The following is a 22,686-nucleotide window of genomic DNA, read 5'->3' as shown; positions in this document are numbered from 1 at the left end:
TCTCCCTGATCTTCTGTCATCAGACCCAAAAGATGGCTCAGTAGATGGAGTGATCTACTCAGACACCCTCTCTGGCCAACAGCAAGCTGATTGTAGGAGAGTCCTACAACAGTTTCCTGAACTCTTCTCCTTAACCCCTGGTCAGACACACCTGTGTACCCATGATGTGGACACAGGAGACCGCATGCCTGTCAAGAACAAAATCTTTAGACAATCTGACCATGTTAAAGAAAGCATCAAGGTGGAAGTCCACAAGATGCTGGAATTGGGAGTAATTGAGCGCTCTGACAGCCCCTGGGCTAGCCCAGTGGTCTTAGTCCCCAAACCTCACACCAAAGATGGAAAGAAAGAGATGAGGTTTTGTGTGGACTACAGAGGGCTCAATTCTGTCACCAAAACAGATGCCCATCCAATTCCAAGAGCTGATGAGCTCATTGATAAATTAGGTGCTGCCAAATTTCTAAGTACCTTTGACTTGACAGCAGGGTACTGGCAAATAAAAATGGCACCTGGAGCAAAAGAAAAGACAGCATTCTCCACACCTGATGGGCATTATCAGTTTACTGTTATGCCCTTTGGTTTAAAGAATGCCCCTGCCACCTTCCAAAGGTTGGTGAATCAAGTCCTTGCTGGCTTGGAGTCCTTTAGCACAGCTTATCTTGATGATATTGCTGTCTTTAGCTCCACCTGGCAGGATCACCTGGTCCACCTGAAGAAGGTTTTGAAGGCTCTGCAATCTGCAGGCCTCTCTATCAAGGCATCCAAATGCCAGATAGGGCAGGGAACTGTGGTTTACTTGGGCCACCTTGTAGGTGGAGGCCAAGTTCAGCCACTCCAACCCAAGATCCAGACTATTCTGGACTGGGTAGCTCCAAAAACCCAGACTCAAGTCAGGGCATTCCTTGGCTTGACTGGGTATTACAGGAGGTTTGTGAAGGGATATGGATCCATTGTGACAGCCCTCACTGAACTCACCTCCAAGAAAATGCCCAAGAAAGTGAACTGGACTGTGGAATGCCAACAGGCCTTTGACACCCTGAAACAAGCAATGTGCTCAGCACCAGTTCTAAAAGCTCCAGATTATTCTAAGCAGTTCATTGTGCAGACTGATGCCTCTGAACATGGGATAGGGGCAGTTTTGTCCCAAACAAATGATGATGGCCTTGACCAGCCTGTTGCTTTCATTAGCAGGAGGTTACTCCCCAGGGAGCAGCGTTGGAGTGCCATTGAGAGGGAGGCCTTTGCTGTGGTTTGGTCCCTGAAGAAGCTGAGACCATACCTCTTTGGGACTCACTTCCTAGTTCAAACTGACCACAGACCTCTCAAATGGCTGATGCAAATGAAAGGTGAAAATCCTAAACTGTTGAGGTGGTCCATCTCCCTACAGGGAATGGACTTTATAGTGGAACACAGACCTGGGACTGCCCATGCCAATGCAGATGGCCTTTCCAGGTTCTTCCACTTAGAAAATGAAGACTCTCTTGGGAAAGGTTAGTCTCATCCTCTTTCGTTTGGGGGGGGGGGGGGGTGTGTAAGGAAATGCCTCCTTGGCATGGTTGCCCCCTGACTTTTTGCCTTTGCTGATGCTATGTTTACAATTGAAAGTGTGCTGAGGCCTGCTAACCAGGCCCCAGCACCAGTGTTCTTTCCCTAACCTGTACTTTTGTATCCACAATTGGCAGACCCTGGCATCCAGATAAGTCCCTTGTAACTGGTACTTCTAGTACCAAGGGCCCTGATGCCAAGGAAGGTCTCTAAGGGCTGCAGCATGTCTTATGCCACCCTGGAGACCTCTCACTCAGCACAGACACACTGCTTACCAGCTTGTGTGTGCTAGTGAGGACAAAACGAGTAAGTCGACATGGCACTCCCCTCAGGGTGCCATGCCAGCCTCTCACTGCCTATGCAGTATAGGTAAGACACCCCTCTAGCAGGCCTTACAGCCCTAAGGCAGGGTGCACTATACCATAGGTGAGGGTACCAGTGCATGAGCATGGTACCCCTACAGTGTCTAAACAAAACCTTAGACATTGTAAGTGCAGGGTAGCCATAAGAGTATATGGTCTGGGAGTCTGTCAAACACGAACTCCACAGCACCATAATGGCTACACTGAAAACTGGGAAGTTTGGTATCAAACTTCTCAGCACAATAAATGCACACTGATGCCAGTGTACATTTTATTGTAAAATACACCACAGAGGGCACCTTAGAGGTGCCCCCTGAAACTTAACCGACTCTGTGTAGGCTGACTAGTTTTAGCAGCCTGCCACAAACCGAGACATGTTGCTGGCCCCATGGGGAGAGTGCCTTTGTCACTCTGAGGCCAGTAACAAAGCCTGCACTGGGTGGAGATGCTAACACCTCCCCCAGGCAGGAATTGTCACACCTGGCGGTGAGCCTCAAAGGCTCACCTCCTTTGTGCCAACCCAGCAGGACACTCCAGCTAGTGGAGTTGCCCGCCCCCTCCGGCCAGGCCCCACTTTTGGCGGCAAGGCCGGAGAAAATAATGAGAAAAACAAGGAGGAGTCACTGGCCAGTCAGGACAGCCCCTAAGGTGTCCTGAGCTGAAGTGACTCTAACTTTTAGAAATCCTCCATCTTGCAGATGGAGGGTTCCCCCAATAGGGTTAGGATTATGACCCCCTCCCCTTGGGAGGAGGCACAAAGAGGGTGTACCCACCCTCAGGGCTAGTAGCCATTGGCTACTAACCCCCCAGACCTAAACACGCCCTTAAATTTAGTATTTAAGGGCTACCCTGAACCCTAGAAAATTAGATTCCTGCAACTACAAGAAGAAGGACTGCCCAGCTGAAAACCCCTGCAGCGGAAGACCAGAAGACGACAACTGCCTTGGCTCCAGAAACTAACCGGCCTGTCTCCTGCCTTCCAAAGATCCTGCTCCAGCGACGCCTTCCAAAGGGACCAGCGACCTCTGAATCCTCTGAGGACTGCCCCTGCTTCGAAAAGACAAGAAACTCCCGAGGACAGCGGACCTGCTCCAAGAAAGGCTGCGACTGTTTCCAGCAGCTTTAAAGAACCCTGCAAGCTCCCCGCAAGAAGCGTGAGACTTGCAACACTGCACCCGGCGACCCCGACTCGGCTGGTGGAGATCCAACACCTCAGGAGGGACCCCAGGACTACTCTGATACTGTGAGTACCAAAACCTGTCCCCCCTGAGCCCCCACAGCGCCGCCTGCAGAGGGAATCCCGAGGCTTCCCCTGACCGCGACTCTTTGAACCTAAAGTCCCGACGCCTGGGAGAGACCCTGCACCCGCAGCCCCCAGGACCTGAAGGACCGGACTTTCACTGGAGAAGTGACCCCCAGGAGTCCCTCTCCCTTGCCCAAGTGGAGGTTTCCCCGAGGAATCCCCCCCTTGCCTGCCTGCAGCGCTGAAGAGATCCCGAGATCTCTCATAGACTAACATTGCGAACCCGACGCTTGTTTCTACACTGCACCCGGCCGCCCCCGCGCCGCTGAGGGTGAAATTTCTGTGTGGACCTGTGTCCCCCCCGGTGCCCTACAAAACCCCCCTGGTCTGCCCTCCGAAGACGCGGGTACTTACCTGCAAGCAGACCGGAACCGGGGCACCCCCTTCTCTCCATTCTAGCCTATGTGTTTTGGGGCACCACTTTGAACTCTGCACCTGACCGGCCCTGAGCTGCTGGTGTGGTGACTTTGGGGTTGCTCTGAACCCCCAACGGTGGGCTACCTTGGACCAAGAACTAAGCCCTGTAAGTGTCTTACTTACCTGGTTAACCTAAACAAATACTTACCTCCCCTAGGAACTGTGAAAATTGCACTAAGTGTCCACTTTTAAAACAGCTAAATGTGTTTTATGTAAAAAGTATATATGCTATTGAGATTATTCAAAGTTCCTAAAGTACTTACCTGCAATACCTTTCAAATGAGATATTACATGTAGAATTTGAACCTGTGGTTCTTAAAATAAACTAAGAAAATATATTTTTCTATAACAAAACCTATTGGCCTGGATTTGTCTCTGAGTGTGTGTTCCTCATTTATTGCCTGTGTGTATGTACAACAAATGCTTAACACTACTCCTTTGATAAGCCTACTGCTCGACCACACTACCACAAAATAGAGCATTAGTATTATCTCTTTTTGCCACTATCTTACCTCTAAGGGGAACCCTTGGACTCTGTGCATACTATTCCTTACTTTGAAATAGTGCATACAGAGCCAACTTCCTACACTGTCTTTACATTGTAAAAGCTCACCAATAAAAAAAACTTTTATAAGGTAAAGGCACTGCACTTTCACACCGCACAGAGATTCTAAAACTTATCTAGTAACAGACTATAGCTGAAGAAGTGGGCATTCAAGGATAAAGACTTCTTTCAGGACCAAATCACACTGTAAACCGGAAAAGCCCTTGCAGGAAAGAGCAAGAGGACTCCTTTTCCTTCATCAAAACACAGGAAGAGGATATTACCTGAAGTGTCCCTCCTTGTTTTTATCTCCCACCAATTAGGAAAAGCATCTTGTATTTAAAACCACACATTTTATGCACCTGTCCAGCATTGCTCTCGAGTATCAGGGCTGGTCTTCGATCTTGCTGCAGTGCTTGTATTGGATTAGTGGAGGGCTGGCAGTCTTCCTTTGAAGTATTAGAAGCCAGTACTTTACTCTCCAGAGAGACAGAGGGGTCCGAAAGCAGAGGAGAAGGGGGACACTGCATACCATCGCCTACTACATCCAGGTCCTGTAAATACATATTAAAAAAGTGCTTAGCAAACTACACAATCATAATGGAGATTGACATTATCAGATTGTTCCAGGAATTCTACTCCATAAGCAAATTCAACTTTCCACATAGTTCAGCAGTACAGCATTGACTATGCTTCCAGGAAATTCAACTTCAAAACACAATTATTTTGATCAGGGATGGAAACAATAAATATATCAAGAGCTTGAATGTAATCTTCAACATGCCACCATTAAGAAACTGGCGGTAGCTGGGCCATAATATAATAATCAATACTGTATCTTCCAACTGAATTGGTTGCCCCCCTGATGGTTCTGGAGCAGTCAACAGACCACAGGAAGAGAAGTTACTCTTGGCACCTGTTTGAAAACAGTGGCTACAGCAAACCACTATACTCGATTAAGGGCCAATCATTAAAGGTACAAAACTTCATCAGCTAGCAGCCACACAAAGTAAGTTCACATCAGGAATCACACTCAAAAACACTATGTTCACCTCTAAGGAAACTATTTGACCAAGGGAAGATACTAGCCTCTTGCCTTCAGTAGGCAGGGAAAGGAAACTCTTCCTTTCTACCATACAAAGAGTAACAGCACCCTAAAACCATGCAATCACCAACAAGATCACATCTGAAATAAGAATATCTTCTTCCTTATTAAATCAAACAATAGAGGAACAGTCACAACTAGGCCAAGGAAGGAAAAGTAGATTTACTAGCAGGCTTAATTCACTTTCTTGGGACACTGCTGAATTCACAAGGTGATCTCTGATTTTCTCAGTGGCTTAGTGGTATTGCAAGAATAAACAAGCATTTCAATGCAACGGGTCTCACGTTTGCTCATGTTAGAGCTGATAGCGTTGTAAACTCCTTACCCGACTTTTCACCTATCGGCAAAAGGGCATTTATGTAGGTAACCCGAAAAAGTGCAATTAACTATGTAAAGCGCTCGACTTCTGCCAAGCGAAATCGCGCTAGTAAATTAGAGAAAAAGTAGTCCACGAGCCGGACCGAAAACAGCGAGCCTCGCATGTTTTCTGTACTTGGTCAATGCACTCAAGGAGGGCTAGCCACCGGAAAAAGGCATGACGTTTGCATGCCTTCGACTAATGAAAGCAAGCAGATTGTATTAGGCAAGCCCAAGAACCAATGAAAAACACTGACGTGACATCAACAGGGCTCCGAGCCCTTTTCTAAACACTAAAGCGTCTCGCTGCGATGCGTATGCAATGCAGGCTCGACCCTAAAAAATGAAAATGTCACTTACCCAGTGTACATCTGTTCGTGGCATTAGTCGCTGCAGATTCACATGTTTGGCACAGTCCGCTGCCTGGTGTTGGGCTCGGAGTATTACAAGTTGTTTTTCTTCGAAGAAGTCTTTTTTGGTCACGGGACCGAAGGACTCCTCCCTCTTCGGCTCCATTGCGCATGGGCGTCGACTCCATCTTAGATTGTTTTCCCCGCAGAGGGTGAGGATGGAGTTGTTTGCTATAAATAGTGCCCATGCAATGGAGTGAATATGTATGTACGTTAAGAGTTTATAATAATTATTACAAATGTACAGATGTTTAAGATTTATGATCTACTTCTAAACGGCTACAGGCTTCCCGGGGAGGTGGGAGGGTACATGTGAATCTGCAGCGACTAATGCCACGAACAGATGTACACTGGGTAAGTGACATTTTCAGTTCGATGGCATATGTTGCTGCAGATACACGTTTTGGCATAGACTATAAAGCAGTTACCTCCCCTAAAAGCGGTGGTTTAGCCTGTAGGAGTTGAAGTAGTTTGGAATAATGTTCTTAGTACAGCTTGGCCCACTGTAGCTTGTTGTGCATTTAGTACGTCTACACAGTAGTGTTTAGTAAACGTATGAGGCGTAGACCAGGTTGCAGCTTTACATATTTCGCTCATAGGAATGTTTCCTAGAAAGGCCATTGTAGCACCTTTCTTTCTGGTGGAGTGTGCCTTTGGTGTAATAGGCAATTCTCTTTTGGCTTTAAGATAGCATGTTTGAATACATCTGACTATCCATCTAGCAATGCCTTGTTTAGAGATTGGATTTCCTATGTGTGGTTTTTGAAAAGCTATGAACAGTTGTTTTGTTTTCCTGATTAGCTTTGTTCTGTCAATGTAGTACATTATTGCTCTTTTGATGTCTAATGTATGTAGTGCCCTTTCAGCCACGGAATTTGGTTGTGGGAAGAACACTGGCAATTCTACTGTTTGATTTAAATGGAATGGTGAGATTACTTTTGGCAGAAATTTTGGATTTGTTCTTAGAACTATTTTATTGTTGTGTATTTGAATAAATGGTTCTTGTATGGTAAATGCCTGTATTTCACTTACTCTTCTGAGGGATGTGATTGCAATGAGAAATGCGACTTTCCAGGTTAGATATTGCATTTCACAGGAATGCATGGGTTCGAAAGGTGGACCCATGAGTCTTGTTAAGACGATGTTAAGATTCCATGAAGGAACTGGTGGTGTTCTTGGTGGTATAATTCTTTTTAGCCCTTCCATGAATGCTTTAATAACTGGTATTCTAAATAGAGACGATGAATGAGTAGTTTGTAGGTAAGCAGATATTGCTGCGAGGTAGTAAGTATCCTACTATGTCTTTCGTAGAGGCATGTAATGGTTGTATTTGATTGGCATGGCAGTAGTAAACAAATCTTTTCCACTTAGATGCATAGCAGTGTCTAGTGGAAGGTTTTCTAGCTTGTTTTATGACCTCCATGCATTCTTGTGTGAGGTCTAAGTGTCCGAATTCTAGGATTTCAGGAGCCAAATTGCCAGATTCAATGATGCTGGGTTTGGATGCCTGATCTGTTGTTTGTGTTGTGTTAACAGATCTGGTCTGTTGGGTAGTTTGACATGCGGTACTAGTGAAAGGTCTAGTAGAGTTGTATACCATGGTTGTCTTGCCCATGTGGGTGCTATCAGTATGAGTTTGAGTTGGTTTTGACTCAACTTGTTTACTAGATATGGAAGGAGAGGGAGAGGGGGAAAAGCGTATGCAAATATCCCTGACCAACTCATCCATAGAGCATTGCCTTGTGATTCGCGGTGTGGGTACCTGGATGCGAAGTTTTGGCATTTTGAGTTTTCTTTTGTTGCGAACAAATCTATCTGGGGTGTTCCCCAAATTTGAAAGTACTTGTTCAGAACTTGGGGGTGAATTTCCCATTCGTGGACTTGTTGGTGGTCTCGCGAAAGGTTGTCTGCTAGTTGGTTTTGTATTCCTGGAATAAATTGTGCTATTAGGCGAATGTTGTTGTGAATCGCCCACTGCCAAATTTTTAGGAGGCACAAGTGTGTTGAGTGTGTTCCTCCTTGTTTGTTTAAATAATACATTGTTGTCATGTTGTCTGTTTTGACAAGAATGTATTTGTGTGTTATTATGGGTTGGAAGGCTTTTAACGCTAGAAATACTGCTAACAGTTCTAGGTAATTGATATGAAATTTTGTTTGGTGTATATCCCATTGTCCTTGAATGCTGTGGTGATTGAGGTGTGCTCCCCACCCTGTCATGGAAGCATCTGTTGTTAGAACGTATTGAGGCACTGGGTCCTGAAATGTCCGCCCTTTGTTTAAATTTTTGCTGTTCCACCATAGAAGCGAGAGGTATGTTTGGCGGTCTACCAACACCAGATCTTGAAGTTGACCCTGTGCCTGTGACCATTGTGATGCTAGACACTGTTGTAAGGGTCGCATGTGTAGTCTTGCGTTTGGGACAATGGCTATGCATGATGACATCATGCCTAGAAGTTTTAGCACAAATTTTGCTTGTATCTTTTGGTTTGGAAACATAGCACTTATTACCTTGTGGAACTGCACTCTTTGTGGACTTGGAGTGGCAATTCCTTTTGATGTGTTGATGGTTGCTCCTAGATATTGTTGTGTCTGACACGGTTCTAGGTGTGATTTTGTATAGTTGATGGAAAACCCCAGTTTGTGAAGGGTTTGTATGACACATGTGGTGTCGTTTGCGCATTTTTTTACTGTGTTGGTCTTGATTAGCCAATCGTCTAGGTAAGGAAACACATGTATCTGTTGTCTCCTGATGTGTGCTGCTACTACTGCTAGACATTTTGTGAACACTCTTGGTGCAGTTGTTATTCCGAATGGCAACACTTTGAATTGGTAATGTATTCCTTTGAATACGAACCGTAGGTACTTTCTGTGAGAAGGGTGTATTGGTATATGAAAGTACGCATCCTTTAGGTCTAATGTGGTCATGTAATCTTGCTGTTTGAGCAGTGGAATGATGTCTTGTAGTGTGACCATGTGAAAATGGTCCGATATGATGTAGGTATTTAGGGCCGTATTTATACTCCGTTTGCGCCGAAATTGCGTCGTTTTTTTTTACGCAATTTCGACGCAAAACTAACGCCAACTAACGCCAAATTTATACTATGGCGTTAGAGGCGAATAGCGCCAAAGTTCCCGGAATGTGCGTCATTTTTTAGCGCGAACCCCTTCCTTGCGTTAATGATATGCAAGGGAGGCGTTCCCGTCTAAAAAATGACTCCCAGGCCTTTACGTGGTATTTATACTCCCGGGCAAAAGAGACGCCCGGGAGTTGGCGTGGCTAAAAACGGCGCATTTGCGCCGCTTTTTAACGCCTGGGTCAGGCATGGCGTTAAGGGACAAGTGGGCTCAAAATGAGCCCAGAGTGCCCTCCCCTGCCCCCAGGGACCCCCCCTGCCACCCTTGCCCACCCCAGGAGGACACCCAAGGCTGGAGGGACCCACCCCAGGGACATTCAGGTAAGTTCAGGTAAGTATTATTTTTTTTTTTTTTAATAATATTTTGTGGCATAGGGGGGCCTGATTTGTGCCCCCCTACATGCCACTATGCCCAATGACCATGCCCAGGGGACAGAAGTCCCCTGGGCATGGCCATTGGGCAAGGGGGCATGACTCCTATCTTTACAATGATAGGAGTCATGTTGATGGGGGATGGGCGTCGTTAAAAAATGGCGCAAGTCGGGTTAAGACGATTTTTTCAACGTAACCTGACTTGCCCCATTTTAAGACGCCCATGCGCCATTTTCCCCCTACGCCGGCGCTGTCTGGTCTACGTGGTTTTTTTCCCACGCAAACCAGGCAGCGCCGGTCTGATTGCGCCGTCTAACGCCATTCCATAAATACGGCGCCCGCATGGCGCTTCAGAATGGCGTTAGACGGCGCAAAACTTTTTGACGCTAAACTGCGTTAGCGCAGTTTAGCGTCAAAAAGTATAAATATGGGCCTTAGTGTCCTGAGATCTAATATTGGTCTTAATGTTTTGTCTTTTTTTGGAATTAGAAAGTACAGGGAGTAAACTCCTGTGTTTTTTTGTTGTACTGGTACTAACTCTATTGCATCCTTTTGCAGTAGTGCTTGAACTTCTAGTCCTAAAAGTTCTAAATGTTGTGGTGACATTTTGCGTGTTTTGGGAGGGATGTTTGGTGGGAATTTGTGGAATTCTATGCAATAGCCATGTTGGATTATTGCTAATACCCAATTGTCTGTTGTAATCTGTTGCCAAGATTGGTAGAATTGGCTTAGTCTTCCCCCCACTGGTGTTGAGTGAAGGGGTTGCGTGACTTGAAAGTCACTGTTTAGGTGGAGGTGTTTTTGGAGTCTGGAATCTTCCCCTACTCCTTGGGAATTGACCCCCTCTATATCCCCTGAAACCTGCCCTTTGGAAGGAACCCTGATATGGTGTGGTTCTTGTTTGTTGGCTGGTGGTGTCTGTGGGTTGGCCACGAAACCCCCCTCTAAATGGAGTTTTTCTAAAAGAGCCTCTGCTCTGCGGGGAGTAGAGTGCGCCCATGGCCTTGGCCGTGTCTGTGTCCTTTTTAAGTTTTTCAATGGCTGTGTCCACTTCAGGGCCAAAAAGTTGTTTTTCGTTGAAGGGCATATTAAGGACAGCCTGCTGGATTTCAGGTTTGAAGCCTGAAGTGCGGAGCCAAGCGTGTCTCCTTATGGTGACAGCAGTGTTGACTGTTCTCGCTGCAGTATCGGCTGCGTCCAGTGAAGAGCGGATTTGATTGTTTGAGATAGTTTGTCCCTCTTCAACTATTTGCTGCGCCCTTTTTTGGTATTCTTGGGGAAGATGGTCTACGAGAAGTTGCATCTCATCCCAGTGAGCGCGGTCATATCTGGCCAGCAGCGCTTGAGAATTTGCGATGCGCCACTGGTTGGCTGCCTGTGATGCTACTCTTTTTCCTGCCGCATCAAATTTTCTGCTTTCTTTGTCTGGAGGTGGGGCGTCGCCAGATGTATGGGAATTTGCTCTTTTGCGAGCTGCCCCTACTACTACGGAGTCAGGTGGTAACTGCGAAGTAATAAACACTGGATCTGTGGGTGGTGGTTTGTATTTTTTATCCACCCTTGGGGTGATGGCTCTTGATTTTACGGGCTCTTCAAAAATTTGTTTTGCGTGCCGTAACATCCCCGGTAGCATTGGGAGACATTGATATTGGCTATGTGTAGCCGAGAGGGTGTTAAATAAAAAATCATCCTCTATAGGATCGGAATGCAGTTGGACATTGTGGGATTCTGCAGCCCTAGCCACCAGTTGTGAGTATGAGGTACTGTCCTCTGGCGGTGACGGCTTTGTGGGGTATGAATCTGGATCATTGTCCGGCACTGGGGTGTCGTATAGGTCCCAAGCGTCTTGATCCTGATTATCTTGACTTATGGTAGTTTGCGCTGGTGAGTGCATTCGTGGCGGTGTTTGTGCCGGCGATGCCTGTTGTGGTGGAGAGGGCGGAGGCGTGACTTTTTTAACCACTTTGGCTTGTGGTTGTGCGTCATCCTTGAGGAGACCGATCCTTCTTTTCCTCATTATTGGGGGAAGGGTTGATATCTTCCCTGTGTCTTGCTGGATGTACAGTCTCTTTTGTGTGTAGTCTGATTCTACACTTTGGAGCTCTTGTCCAAATCTGTGCATCTGGCCACTTATTCCTTGTTCCTCTGAGTAGGATGAAGGTGTGGTATTTTTCGGCGCCGAGAGAGAATCTTTTTTCGGTTTCGGCACCGACAGAATTTTTGTTCCTTTCGGCATGGATTCTCGGTGCCGATGTTTTTCGGTGCCGGTATCTTGTTTTTGTCTCTCGGAGCCGCTTTCTCGGCTCCGAGGTTGCTCCATGGCGGTCCCTCGACCGGAGTCGGGTGTCTTCGCTATGGGCGTGCCCTTTTTCGGCGCCTTCGACGTGTCGCCTGTTTTATGGGTCGAGCCATGGCCTGTTGGCAGTGGCGTCCCCTGGGCTTTCGTTTTGTCGATGGTTTTACTTTGACGTCTTACTCACAGTTTGTTGCTGTTGTTCGACGTCGGAGTCTCCGGATTCTGATTCCGGAACCGAGAATGTTTCCTCTTCGTCGTCGAAACGTTGTTTTGTCGGCGTGGACGCCATTTGTAGACGCCTGGCTCTTCGGTCCCGGAGTGTTTTTCTGGACCGGAAGGCTCGACAGGCCTCACAGGTATCCTCCTTGTGCTCGGGGGACAAGCACAAGTTACAGACCAAGTGCTGATCTGTATAAGGATACTTACTGTGACATTTTGGGCAGAAACGGAACGGGGTCCGTTCCATCGGCTTCGATGTCGCACGCGGTCGGGCCGACCAGGCCCCGATGGGGGAATCGAAGCTACCCCAAAGTCTTCCGATGATCGGTGTCGATGTACCTAACTATCCCGATACCGAACGGAACAATACCGACGCTTTCTTCCGAGATTCTGACTAACTTTCCGAACCGAAACACGGAGCGAAAAGGAATACGTCCGAACCCGACAGCGGAAAAAAACAATCTAAGATGGAGTCGACGCCCATGCGCAATGGAGCCGAAGAGGGAGGAGTCCTTCGGTCCCGTGACCAAAAAAGACTCCTTCGAAGAAAAACAACTTGTAATACTCCGAGCCCAACACCAGGCAGCGGACTGTGCCAAACATGTGTATCTGCAGCAACATATGCCATCGAACCTACAATATCCTAATAAACTGACCCAAACAGCTACTGCTGAGCATTATGTTATCTCGCAGTAGAGCAGCACGCAACTGCCACACGTAGGTCACTGTGGCATTGCAGGTTGGAGCAATTACAGACAGACAACTATGTTCGGTTGAAAGGAGCTTACATTATAAAGAACAGTTTATCTGTAACTCCAGCTCTCTCGCAGTGGAATTCCCATAAATTATAAGCCCTGAATAATCCCACCGACCTGCGGGTACCCCAGAGTACTTCTTAAATATCTTACGAGGAAGTTTGTCTTTCTTTAGGAAGGTCTGCAAAGTCGCTTAAGAAAGACAAATAATGCAGCCTATGTATATAGGCTACGCTGGCTGAACTCTTCATCTTAAATCAAAAGAAAGGGCCAGCACATTATAATTTGAGTGTAATTCGTGAATTAATCCCCCCCCCCCCCAAAAAACTTTTTTTCACGATCGAGATGGAGGGGAAGACAGGTTAGCCCCACAGGCTGCCATTACATGGCCAAAATGGAGACTGCCTTTAAGAACTTAGACCACCAGTATCCCATCATGCACAGCTGGTGGCAGTTGCTTCATATTTTTATCCCCGGCTCCTGCTGAAAGGACCCAAGAGCACTGAGCGCAACTGTACCCCCAACAAAATTCACTTCTGAATTTTACGGACAAATCCTATATTCAACATCTTAGGACTCTTTCCACCTTTTTCTGACAGCAATTTCGGTTCTTAATTATCAAAAATGCCGTCTCTTTTTGATAAGTGCCCAGACCGTGGGAGGAAAAAGGACATCAGAAAGGAGCACATATTGAGTTACCTTAAAAGTGGCAACCTGGTTTGAGGCACAGCAATAAGCCATTTCACTGAAAACGGGATAAAAATCTGATTAAACACAAGTTGCCACAAGAAATTTGAGAGCGAGACTCAGTTGGTGAAGCTGATGAATGCATTTAACAAAGTTAAATGCAGAGATGAATTTTTGGTGACCAGACAAGGACATCTATTGTGTCTGACAGCTACTCTTTCATGGAAGACAGCGATGCAGAAGACTTTCTTCCTTTGACCCGCCTTTACCTAGTAAATGGCTGACTTCACATTAGAGTTCATTGGTGGGTGCTTTTTGTAAGGAAACTGAACTGGATAGAAGGCTTCACAAATGTAAAGGCCAGAGACCAGGAGCCTGCTTTTGACACAGAATACCTTTCCTTTTTCAATTAACAAGAAATATTTGAAAACTCCAACAGTAAAACAAAAACAACTACTATTTCTGTACTACCATTTCGCATGTAAAATTGAGTGAAGGAGGCCTCTGTGGTAGCAGATTGTGGTTCACTCGCCAAGTGATGTTATGGCTACTAAGAAAAAAGCCTTCAAGTTAAATCCCCAATATTGCACTTACACAGCTTGGACAAGGAGAGTTATTTAGGCAGATTATGATGCCTTGAGGCTCAAATACAAATTGTGAGAAGAGTGAACTTTCCTAACCCAAGCACACAAGTAACACAAAAACCCACCTATAAATACATCATTGCGGCAAAAGTGCTATTCAGATCGGACTACGCCACAAATGCCCTACAACACATCCCTCCTGATGTTCCGACCAACGCTGATGAACTCACATCGCTGAACTCCAATGGCAGGCTTTCACTTGGCTGAAGTTCTGCTGTGCTCAGGTACAGATCCATGGGCACCACGTCCAACTGCTCAGGAGCAGAGAGCACCTGCTCTGGTTTGTACATTGGACGTGGGAGTCGAGCATGCAGCGCACAGCCAGGAGCTTCGGATAGGCCAACATGAACAGCTCTATTGCATGGAACCTCCTCCGACCCATGACAGAGCTTGAAAAGAACTTGATTAGTGTCTTGACATATATCTGGTAAGTCAATAAAGGCAAATGAACAAGGGTAGGGAAGCATTCCATTTTACAAAAACTGTCTCCACCACCCTAGCACTGGTACAGAAACTCATTAGGCTGTACTGGCGACCTGGTCACGGTCTGAAAAACCCAGCTTGTAATTACTGCAGGTTCAAACCTAACAAGCTTATGCTGTGTTTACATCAACAGGGAAGGCACTCCATTTGACCTGCATGGACCATTTTATACACATATTCATCACAATTTGTCGTCAAGTGAATGTAAGAGCACACAACTTCCAGAAGATCATCCTTGTGTCTTCACAGAAGTAGTACATGAGCATCATGATGATTAGAGGCCAAAGAGTACTATGGTGAGGAAGCACAAAGTAACAGGGCAGCTAGACAGAGGGAACAAAGTGATCACAAGTACAATGGTTACAGGAGGGTCATTTGCAGAAACCACTGATGCAGTGGGTTATAGTCAAGGATCTGGAAGGGGTGAAAAATCATGAGAAAAATGAATAGGAGTAGAGAGAACAAGGTGAACAAATCACATGCGGATAGATGAGATCCTTAGAAAAGAGTTGGGTGAAATGGAGGTTGTGAACAGGACCTGTTAGGTAATGGGAGAGAGACCATAAGATCAAAAATGACAAATCTGCTATAACTAACTCAAGAATAAATAACTCCCATTTTCTATGCAAACAGTGCTACCCCAACTGAAGGCCTGCACCTCCACTTCAAGCTACGGTTTCCATACACATTTTCAAAGCCAAATGTTTGGCAGACGAACCTTGCCTTTTGTCCATTTTACGATCACAAAGATAATATTTTTATATTTTAAGTGTGTTCTATCCAGTGGACATGCATAACTCACTTCCTAATGAAACACATATGGAGAAACAAACAGTTTTTTCAAACTTGGACCCAGTAGAACACACCTCTTTCCAGCTAGATTATACACAGAGGCCAGCAGATGGCTTCTGGACTTTGGGTAAACTTGCTATAGCCCAGGATCAATCATAGAATTTAGTTAAACTTGGCATACAAGAAGTATTCTGCGTCCCTAGATACTCACTCCCTCAAAGCGTTCAGATGTACGGTGAGGCAATTGACGTAGGTCATGTCACTGTCACGCCTGAGCCGCCAGAGGCAAAGAAAGGTGCGGTTCAGTCACCAACATCTGTCAGTGACAGAAGCGGCTGATTCCTCCCACACCAGATCTACTAAAAAAAAAAAAAAAAAGCTTCGAAAAGAAAAAAGTGAAAATAAAAAGGAGGGATCAGTCAAAAAATGACTAGAGGGTAGCTCTCACCGTATCTGTGAGAACTTGTATGGGAAGAAAAGACCTGACAGCATGCTGGGGTGGCACCTAAATAAGCAACCAACACATTTCCTGGTCCAACGTCATGTGGAACTGATCGACACGAATTACCACTTAAGAAACATTTCCAGATCCAGTTTGATGCCTGGGGGAAATTTAAAGGCAAGATTTCTGAAGCTAGAGGTCATTATCACATACTACTATATCCTTATGTATTTGCCTAGCAGCTCAAATTGTGTACCCACTGACCCCGTGAGAAAGTAGCTAAGGTCTCTGAGAAAGTCGGGAGACCTCTGGAAATAAATGGCTTTTCATAAGGGCGTTTATGGCAGGGATTTTGAAACCAGTGACTTTTTCTTTAAAGGTAAACGGCAATTGCAGCTAGCTATACTGGCTCAGAAGTGTACGTTAGACCTGCTATTTGCAAATGAAGCAGATAACAGATAAGGTGTTGGGCTGTGAATGCTGAAAGCTCAATACTGCAATTGACAGTAATTAGCTAAATGTTTCTATTTAGCCACATAAGGAGCTTGCTTAGAAACGTTTCAGATTCCTAATAAATTTCCATGTTTAAGAGGAAGCTGCAAATACCCGCATTTTAACATCTCCGATGCCTAAACGCTTGAATGAGTGCCTGGAGATTGTGATACATCAACTGACCCAGTTGTGTGATGGACAAAGTCAGACCATAGATGCAGCTTCTCATGACGGCAGACAGACATCTCTAGAAAAACAAAAAAACATTCAAACCGGACTGCCACAGTTAGTAAAATAAGGATGAGTGTTATTAACATAAGGAATCATTAGAAGCGAACGAAAAGCGTAGGCCAATGTTACTGTGGGTACCTGGTTGCAAAGTTTCAGCATTTTACATTTGCTTCAAGGACAAAACAGGTCAGTTGCTGCAGTCTACCAATTTTGAAAGTGTTCAGAACTAGAGAAATGTTCCCTCACCCACAAAGTTATGGCCTTCGGTAAGACCCCCGCGAAAGGTCTTTCATAGCAAAGGGAACGTACAGGTAATGACATGGAGTCCTCCTACATAGGGACGCTGTGACAATGTAGTCCTTAGTATCACTCTGGGTTATATTAGTGTGTCATCTGGTGGGCAGACCGTCACTTCATACAGCTCCAAAGATTTGTCGCCCTGGACGTCTACCCTATACTACTGCGCACAACTTCTTGCTGATCATCTGGCCTGGACAATGTCAAGAGGGACGTGGGCATCAGAATTTCCTTCTCCAAACCACAAAGTGAGTGCATAGTTTGAGGAAATGTGTGTGGCACACTGTTGAAAGTTCAATAGTGATGACTGGGTGTTTTCGGTGCCTTCTGCATCGTATGTTATCAGGCTCCATGCTCTACTGCAAATTTAGAGGTCAAGCTTTCTCGTGAGCAGGATCTTCAGTCCAGGCAAGGCAGTGTTTTCTATGCTGCTCCTTAGAAAAGAGTTGAGGCTTCTGAGGCCACAGACCGGTGCCGATGCTTGAAATCAGAGGAAAGATCTTAGTCGTAGATACAGACTTCGGTAAGACTCTTTGCCACTTAGGTTCCACTCCACCCACCTCGCACCCAAACGGCCACTGGACTCTTATCTTTGACATCTTCAGCAACCAGCTGGTCTAAAACCTGGCATTCCACAATGAGCCCTATTCTCGCTCGCATCAGCACAAATTATCTTTTTTGTAATGGAAGACGTGTACGTTGAACAGACACTTTGAGGTACCTAATTACGAACAGGTTGCAGATTCTGCTGGTCTCACCATGGGAACTCGCTACTAAAAGCTGACTGCCAATCACTAGTCAAATGTTTAAATTACTGCATTCAGTTTGTCAATATATATCCTCAACAAGTGTTAGACATTTTAAAGGGACAGGGGGATTTTTTTTTTGGGGGGGGGGAGCGGCAAAGTTGTAGGAGATTAAGTAGATCACATCATAAAAATGTTCATGTCTCTTCCACTGAACCGGCCCCTCCTTGGAAGTACAGAAGTAACCAACAAACAACAGGAAGAGCAGTTATTATGGGCACCTGTTTGAAACTAGTGGCTACAGCAAACCACTAGCCTCGATTAAGGGCCAAGTACCTCAGGCGCAGAACTGCTCCTGGAGTATCGAGATGGTCTCTTCCTGCTGCAAGACCACCCTACATTGACCAGACAATCTCTCCCCCCCTAGATATTTGACCGCTCCACACCCCCACACTCAATATAAAGGATACGTGATAGGCAGTGTCTGGTCATTGGAAGAGATGGCTGAGGACACCGGACATCATTGACGAACGCCAAACACCTCTGACTGGAGCGAGTGGTGTGCACCTTCCAGGGAAGGGAGATTGAAAACGTTAGGCATGCTGGAAAAATCAACAGTCTAGTGTTCGAGCACCTTTGCACTAGAGATTTATAAATTATTCCAATAAAGGTCATTCAGAGATACAGGCAGGCAGACAGGAGGGAGAAATCGAATTGACATCTCCATAACACTTGTGTTGGAAGTCAAAGGTTGCAGCATTCAAAGATTTTACAATGAGGAAAGAGGTAGGCATTTTACTCTCCGAAGACTCGGAAAGGAATATAAACACAAAAAAAGCCATCATACAACTTTTCGTTGCTGCAAAGATAAGACTTAGAAAATAAACAGAAACATATAAAGAGAAAGCGGGAAAGGGTATCCCCTAATAGGGAAAAAGGGAATAAGTCGAGTTCTGGGACAGTTTTACAACCATTTGTCAGATACTAAAGTATCACACCCATCATCCTCGAGAGGATGCAGAGGTGTATAACTTAAGAAGCATATTTGGGTAATCTCTGTCATAATGTCAAATACAGAAAGTAGGTTTTTAGGCCAAATCCAGGAAGACAGATAAAAAAAAAAAACACTGGTAAATCTGTGACAGCAAGACACAAGCTACTGTTATAGCCAGTTTTTCCTCAGCTCCACATAGTAACATTACAAACTGCAGGTAATTGTAAAAATGCACGTCTGAAGAAAGCACTTTTCATTTTAGAACACTGGACATTTTCCAAAACTAATGTAGAAAAGTGCTCTTTTTCTTGGCATGGTTACTCCTATTTTCTGCCTGTATGTGGGACTGTGTTCACTGGGATCTTGTTAACCAGGATATTAGTGATTAGTGCTTCTGTTTATTTTCTAAGTCTAATCTTTGCAGCAACGAATGTATGATTGCTTTTTTTTTTTCCATTAGTGATTATGCTCTCTCCTCTACAATTGTACCTTTTCCACTCCACATCTGGCATACTTGTACCCCCATGAAAGTCCCTAGTATATGGTACCCAGGGCATTGGGATACCAGGGGACCCTTATGAACTGCAGCATGTATTACGCCACCCATAGGGAGCCCGTGCAAAGTATTCTGCAGGCCTGCCATTGCAGCCTGCATGAAAGGATGCATGAACCCTTTCACTAGCAGGTCACTGCAAGTCACCCCTATGGGAGGCCTTCTTAGCCCAGAGGGCAGGGTGCAAGTACCTGTGTGTGAGGGCACCCTTGCACTAACAGAGGTGCCCCCACGAACTCCAGCCCCATTTTCCTGGACTTCGCGGTGCAGGGACACCATTTTATGCATTTACCTGACATAGGTCACTACCTATGTCCAGCTACATAATGATAACTCTGACCCTAGGCATGTATGATATCACACATGTCAGAATCATACCCCAATACTTTTGCAAGTATTGGTTGTATGATTCCATGTACTCTGTGGGGCTCCTTAGGGGACCCAAACACTGCTACCACCAAGTCTCCCAGGGTTTTCCAGGCAGCCCCAGCTGCTGCCACCACTCAGACAGGTTTCGGCCCTCCTGCTGCTTGATCTGCTCAAGCCTCAGAAAGCAGAATAAAGGATTTCCTTTGGGAGAGGGGTGTTACACCATCTCCCTTTGGAAATAGGGCTGGTTGACTTTGGCTGGGTAGCCTCCCCAAGCCACTGGTTTTGCTTTGAAGGGCACATTTGGTGCCCTCTGTGCATAAACCAGTCCACCCTCTTCAGGGACCCCCAGTCCCTGCTGACGAAAATGGACAATGGAAAGGGAAGTTTCCACTCCTCTGTCCACCACCCCAGATGTGGTGCTCAGAGCTCCTCCAGAAGGTCCCTGGGTTCTGCCATCTTGTTTCCAAGATAGACAGGGAACTCAGAGCATCTGAGTGGCCAGGCAGGTGACGTCAAGAGCCCCCTCCTGTTAGGTGCTTACCTGATTAGGCGACCAGTCCCCCTTTTCAGGTCTATTTAGGGTCTTCCTCTGGGGGTGGGTCCTCAGATTCAGCTTGCAAGATTCCAGCAGGACTCCTCTGCAACCCTCGCATCGATTTCTGGCCACTGCGACTGGACCATCCAGGAACAGACAGGCTGCAGCATTGCATCCAGAGTTCCTGACAGCTTTTCAACAGTTCCCACGTCGTGCATCCTCAGAAGGCTGCAACTCTTCAGCCTACACAAGAAGGAGGAATATCCTTTGAAGTGAAGTCACTTCCCTGCAACCCCAGGCACCTACAACAAGCGACGACCGGCTGCGTGAATTCCCCCTCCTGCTGAGCTGCACCACAGGTGTTGGCCCGAGTAGTCCTCTTGGTCCTCTCTGCCAGATGCCCAACTGTGGTGGAGGCAAGCCTTTGTCTTTCCACACAAGACAGCACTCCCGTGCACCGCATCTCATGTAGCTCCCTAAACTTGTTTGCGTCTCCTCCCAGGGAACGTCTGGTGCTGTGCAGCTCCAGACCCCAGCACTCTTTCTTGCAACCACCCGCTTCCTGCGTGGATCTCCTGTGGCACAGAATCCTCTTCTGTAGTGCTGCATGGGCTCTTTTTGTGTCTTTGTCCTGTGGGTGCTGCTTCCACTCCTGTAGACCTCTCTGCGACACACAGGGTCCCCTGTGACTCCCCCTCCTGGGTTGAGTAACCCTTTTCCTCCACCGCGACGTTGCCTTTGCCAAGGCTTGTTGGTGGAATTCCTGCACCAGCACCCGTCTGCAATCTTCCTTCCAGGGTGGGACCCCATCCACATCCATCAGGAACTCTTCTCCGGCTTCTGGGCTGCAGTGCTGAACTGTTTTTGACTGTCAACCAACTCCTTCAGTGTGGAGGGTAGGGGCTCCAGCATCCACTAGACTGTCATAACTCTGGACTTGGTACCCTCTGTTCAGGAATCCACTGGTGTTTTTCTTGCAGCCTTCTCTGGGTGTTGTCTTTTCCTCCTTTTGGGTGGTGTGGGCAAAATCCAGCCTTTTACTCCTGCATTACTGGTCACATTTTTTTGTGGGATTTTGGGGGGGGGGGGAGGGGGGGGGGAGAGTATTTTGTGTTACTCAACTCTGTGGTTTTCTAATACTCCCATTTCCCCTCTACACAGTTTACTTACCTAGGTGGGGGTACCTTGTTCACATTTAAAAAAAAATAGTATATGGTTTGTGCACCCCCTAGGGCCACCGTTGGTTATTACTGTTTATATTGTTCTCTAATCTTTTCTATGACTATTTCTGATTGCTAGTATATATATTTAGTGTATTACTTACCTCCTGAGGGTGGGTCACGTCTAGTGATGTGATAATCTGTGCCAAAAATAAAGTACTTTTATTATTGTACAACTGAGTGTTTCTTTCATGTGTGCAAGTGCTGTGTGACTACCGTGGTATTGCATGAGCTTTGCATGTTTCCTAGATAACACTTGGCTGCTCATCCACATCTACCTCTAGAGAGCCTGGCTTCTAGACACTGCCTACACGTCACAAAGAGGGGATACCTGGTATAAGGTGCAAGTACCTTGGAAGTGCTAAACTCTTCCTGTATCAAACGTACATTATATTACTAGGCTGGGGAGTACTCAAGGTAGTTTACCTATATACTGCATTGTAATGTGTCTCACTTTTCTGAAAAAGCGAACGTACAGAGAATTTTAGTTGTCACCTGGCAAGTGACAAATTTCTAAACATTTCAGATTATTGATGAAAACAAAATTATATATACATATCAGCAGCTAAGGGTTTGTGCAAAGTAGATTTCAGCCTGAAGTGAAAAAACATTCTCCAGCTTGACCTCATTTTACAAATCACAAGACCGGCACACTAGGTACCTACTCAGACAAGATACAGAATAGAAACAGTTAAAGAAATGGAGACACAATGGTACCTGTTGAGAAGACCCTTCTGTTGCCAGCATCCTACGCTCCTTCAGCTGCCTGTGTAGAAGCGCCTCCACACCGTATCGCTGACGGTAACGCCGTAGGGCTTTCAATCGCTTCAGATTCTCACGCTCCTTGAATGAAAGCCCCTCAGGTCCTGTGAGGAGACTACTGCCTATGGAAAGGGCACATTAGAGACAGAAAGAGTCTAGCACAGTGGTTTTCCAGAGACAGAAGGACAGAAATAAAATGTTACAAGTTTTCCCACAGAAAGCGTTTGTGGCACACTGCAGAAACTGGGTATGTTGTGTCAGACTGAAGGAACGAGAAATGCAAGTATCTGCCTCTTACAATGGAGGTCTAGTAAAGGGCACGTTACAATAATATAGTGAGCTACTCCAGAATACGAGAAAGGCATGGAAAAACGAGCTACATGTTGCTCAAGGGAAGAGAAAAGAAATTTGAGCTTCATCCTGCGGGAAAGCAAACTAAAGGTATTTAAAGAGAACACCACAGTGGGCTGTTCCCAACACAGAAAGGAGGGCACAACTGAGAGCAAGAACGTGTGTGGTTTACATGATACGTGGAAAAGCAGAAAGAGAAACATAAAACATGTATGCCCTTCAGTGGAGAGCCATATTCTGAAAAACATACAAGTGCGAGCTACTTT

At 46.0% G+C, this 22,686-nt stretch overlaps 1 protein-coding gene and 2 non-coding genes across 5 annotated transcripts in view; all 3 read right to left on the bottom strand.

Moving 5' to 3' along the window:
• Window positions 1-22,686, bottom strand: part of KANSL2 (KAT8 regulatory NSL complex subunit 2) — a 49,659-nt gene that overhangs the window by 16,796 nt on the left and 10,177 nt on the right. For 2 of the 3 annotated variants that reach the window (XM_069230508.1, XM_069230509.1), the window contains exons 6-9: window positions 22,025-22,191; window positions 18,104-18,200; window positions 14,321-14,574; window positions 4,534-4,725 (exon numbers count right to left, since the gene is read on the bottom strand). In XM_069230508.1, the coding sequence (XP_069086609.1) occupies window positions 4,534-4,725; window positions 14,321-14,574; window positions 18,104-18,200; window positions 22,025-22,191 (710 nt within the window). Of the gene's footprint in view, window positions 1-4,533; window positions 4,726-14,215; window positions 14,575-18,103; window positions 18,201-22,024; window positions 22,192-22,686 lie in introns of all 3 variants that reach the window. The other variant, XR_011202592.1, reaches the window with a different exon arrangement.
• LOC138294405 (small nucleolar RNA SNORA2/SNORA34 family) lies at window positions 5,002-5,138 on the bottom strand. The gene has a single exon (XR_011203415.1). It is a non-coding gene; the product is annotated as a small nucleolar RNA SNORA2/SNORA34 family (small nucleolar RNA).
• LOC138294408 (small nucleolar RNA SNORA2/SNORA34 family) lies at window positions 17,831-17,965 on the bottom strand. The gene has a single exon (XR_011203417.1). It is a non-coding gene; the product is annotated as a small nucleolar RNA SNORA2/SNORA34 family (small nucleolar RNA).

This window comes from Pleurodeles waltl, chromosome 4_2 (assembly GCF_031143425.1).
Source record: "Pleurodeles waltl isolate 20211129_DDA chromosome 4_2, aPleWal1.hap1.20221129, whole genome shotgun sequence".
NCBI lineage: Eukaryota > Metazoa > Chordata > Amphibia > Caudata > Salamandridae > Pleurodeles > Pleurodeles waltl.
This window is presented reverse-complemented; position numbering and strand designations above follow the sequence as displayed.